General features: G+C 63.3%; 1 protein-coding gene across 1 annotated transcript in view; it reads left to right on the top strand.

Moving 5' to 3' along the window:
- Positions 1 to 69: 69 nt before the first annotated feature.
- The window catches only part of MICAL1 (microtubule associated monooxygenase, calponin and LIM domain containing 1), a 9,469-nt gene continuing 8,126 nt past the window's right edge, over positions 70 to 1,412 (top strand). Inside the window, exons 1-2 of the mRNA XM_010143769.1 lie at positions 70 to 330; positions 1,126 to 1,333. Of these exons, the coding sequence (XP_010142071.1) occupies positions 70 to 330; positions 1,126 to 1,333 (469 nt within the window). The remainder of the gene's footprint in view (positions 331 to 1,125; positions 1,334 to 1,412) is intronic.

Raw genomic sequence — 1,412 nt, 5'->3', positions numbered from 1 at the left:
TGTGGGGCCAGTATGGTGCCCGCCCCGCTTATCTCTGCTGTCCCGCACCAGGCTGCTAGGTGAAGTGGGATGAGCGTGCCGGCCAACGAGCCGGGCAACCTGGCCCATGCCACATTCGAGAGGTTCCTGCGTGCCGGGGAGTGCCGGGAGGTGCTGGGCTGCTTCGGGGAGCTGTGCCAGCAGCTGGGGCTGCAGGGCAGTGGGCTGCAGCTCTACCACAGCCTCAAGGCTGCCCTCAACTACTGGAGTGCCAAGGCCCTGTGGAACAAGCTGGATAAGAAAGCCGGGCACAAGGACTATGACCAGGGCACAGCCTGTGCCAGCACCAAGGTACTGGGGACGTGGGCACGGAGTTTGGGTCTCTCCGTGCCCCACATCCTTGTCCCTGGGGAGAGAGCATCCCTTGGGGCACCCTGGTCCTCACCCCAGGAGGATGTGGGATGCGATGGGAGGGAGGTTGATGGGGTTTAATGGGACAGGGTGTTAATTAGGGACACTCCTCTCCCCGTGGCATGATGTCACCTTGGTGCCACCCAGCCAGCAGCGTTCTTCCTCCTTCTGGCTGCCTCATGCTGGGGGACACCCCATGGTGGGCTGCAAAGGGGCTGAGGGACATGCAAGGGCTTGCCTTGCCCTTTCTGGGGGACAGGAGCAAGCCAGGGTAGGATGTCCAGTAGGTCTGGGGGATGCTGTTTCTCACCCCCTGTCCCAGAGCTGATGGCTTGTATCCCCTCTGCTGGTGCCCCATCACACCTCAGCCCTGTGCAGGTCAAACCTGGGTCCTTGAGCCCACAGCTGGTGAAATCTCCCTGTTCCTGGAGAAATCTCCCGTTCCCGGATGCAGCAGGCAGAGACGTGCCAGCCTTATCTCACCGAGCACCTTAATTGCTGCCATTGCCCTGTGCAAGGTTCAGGCAGCAGGGGAAGGGGGGGGACCCCCACAGGACCCCCCCATCTTGCCGGGAGAAGCAGCGCTGGCAAACCAGGGGAAAAGGGGAATAGCGAGGAGGGCCAGATTCTGCCCTGGGGAAGGGGAGGAGATGCTGCCCCTGGCGGTACTGAGCTCCCTGGTGATTCATCCTGCTCACGGGTGCCCGTCCCCTTCATGCCACCCATCCCTTCTAGTGCCTGGTGGTGGGGGCCGGGCCCTGTGGGCTGCGGGCGGCCATCGAGCTGGCGCTGCTGGGCGCCCGCGTGGTCCTGCTGGAGAAGCGGGACTCCTTCTCCCGCAACAACGTCCTGCACCTCTGGCCCTTCACCATCCATGACCTGCGGGCACTGGGCGCCAAGAAGTTTTATGGGCGCTTCTGCACTGGCACGCTGGACCATATCAGTGAGTTTTGGGTGGGGAGGGGGGCCAAGCTCTTCACCTCCAGGGTCCTCCCACTGTGGGAAGCCTAGGGATGGGGGTC

Source organism: Buceros rhinoceros, unplaced genomic scaffold, assembly GCF_000710305.1.
Source record: "Buceros rhinoceros silvestris isolate BGI_N320 unplaced genomic scaffold, ASM71030v1 scaffold21559, whole genome shotgun sequence".
In the NCBI taxonomy this organism is placed as follows: Eukaryota; Metazoa; Chordata; class Aves; order Bucerotiformes; family Bucerotidae; genus Buceros; species Buceros rhinoceros.
Note: the sequence above shows the minus strand (reverse complement) of the source record. Positions and strands in the feature narration are given on the sequence as shown.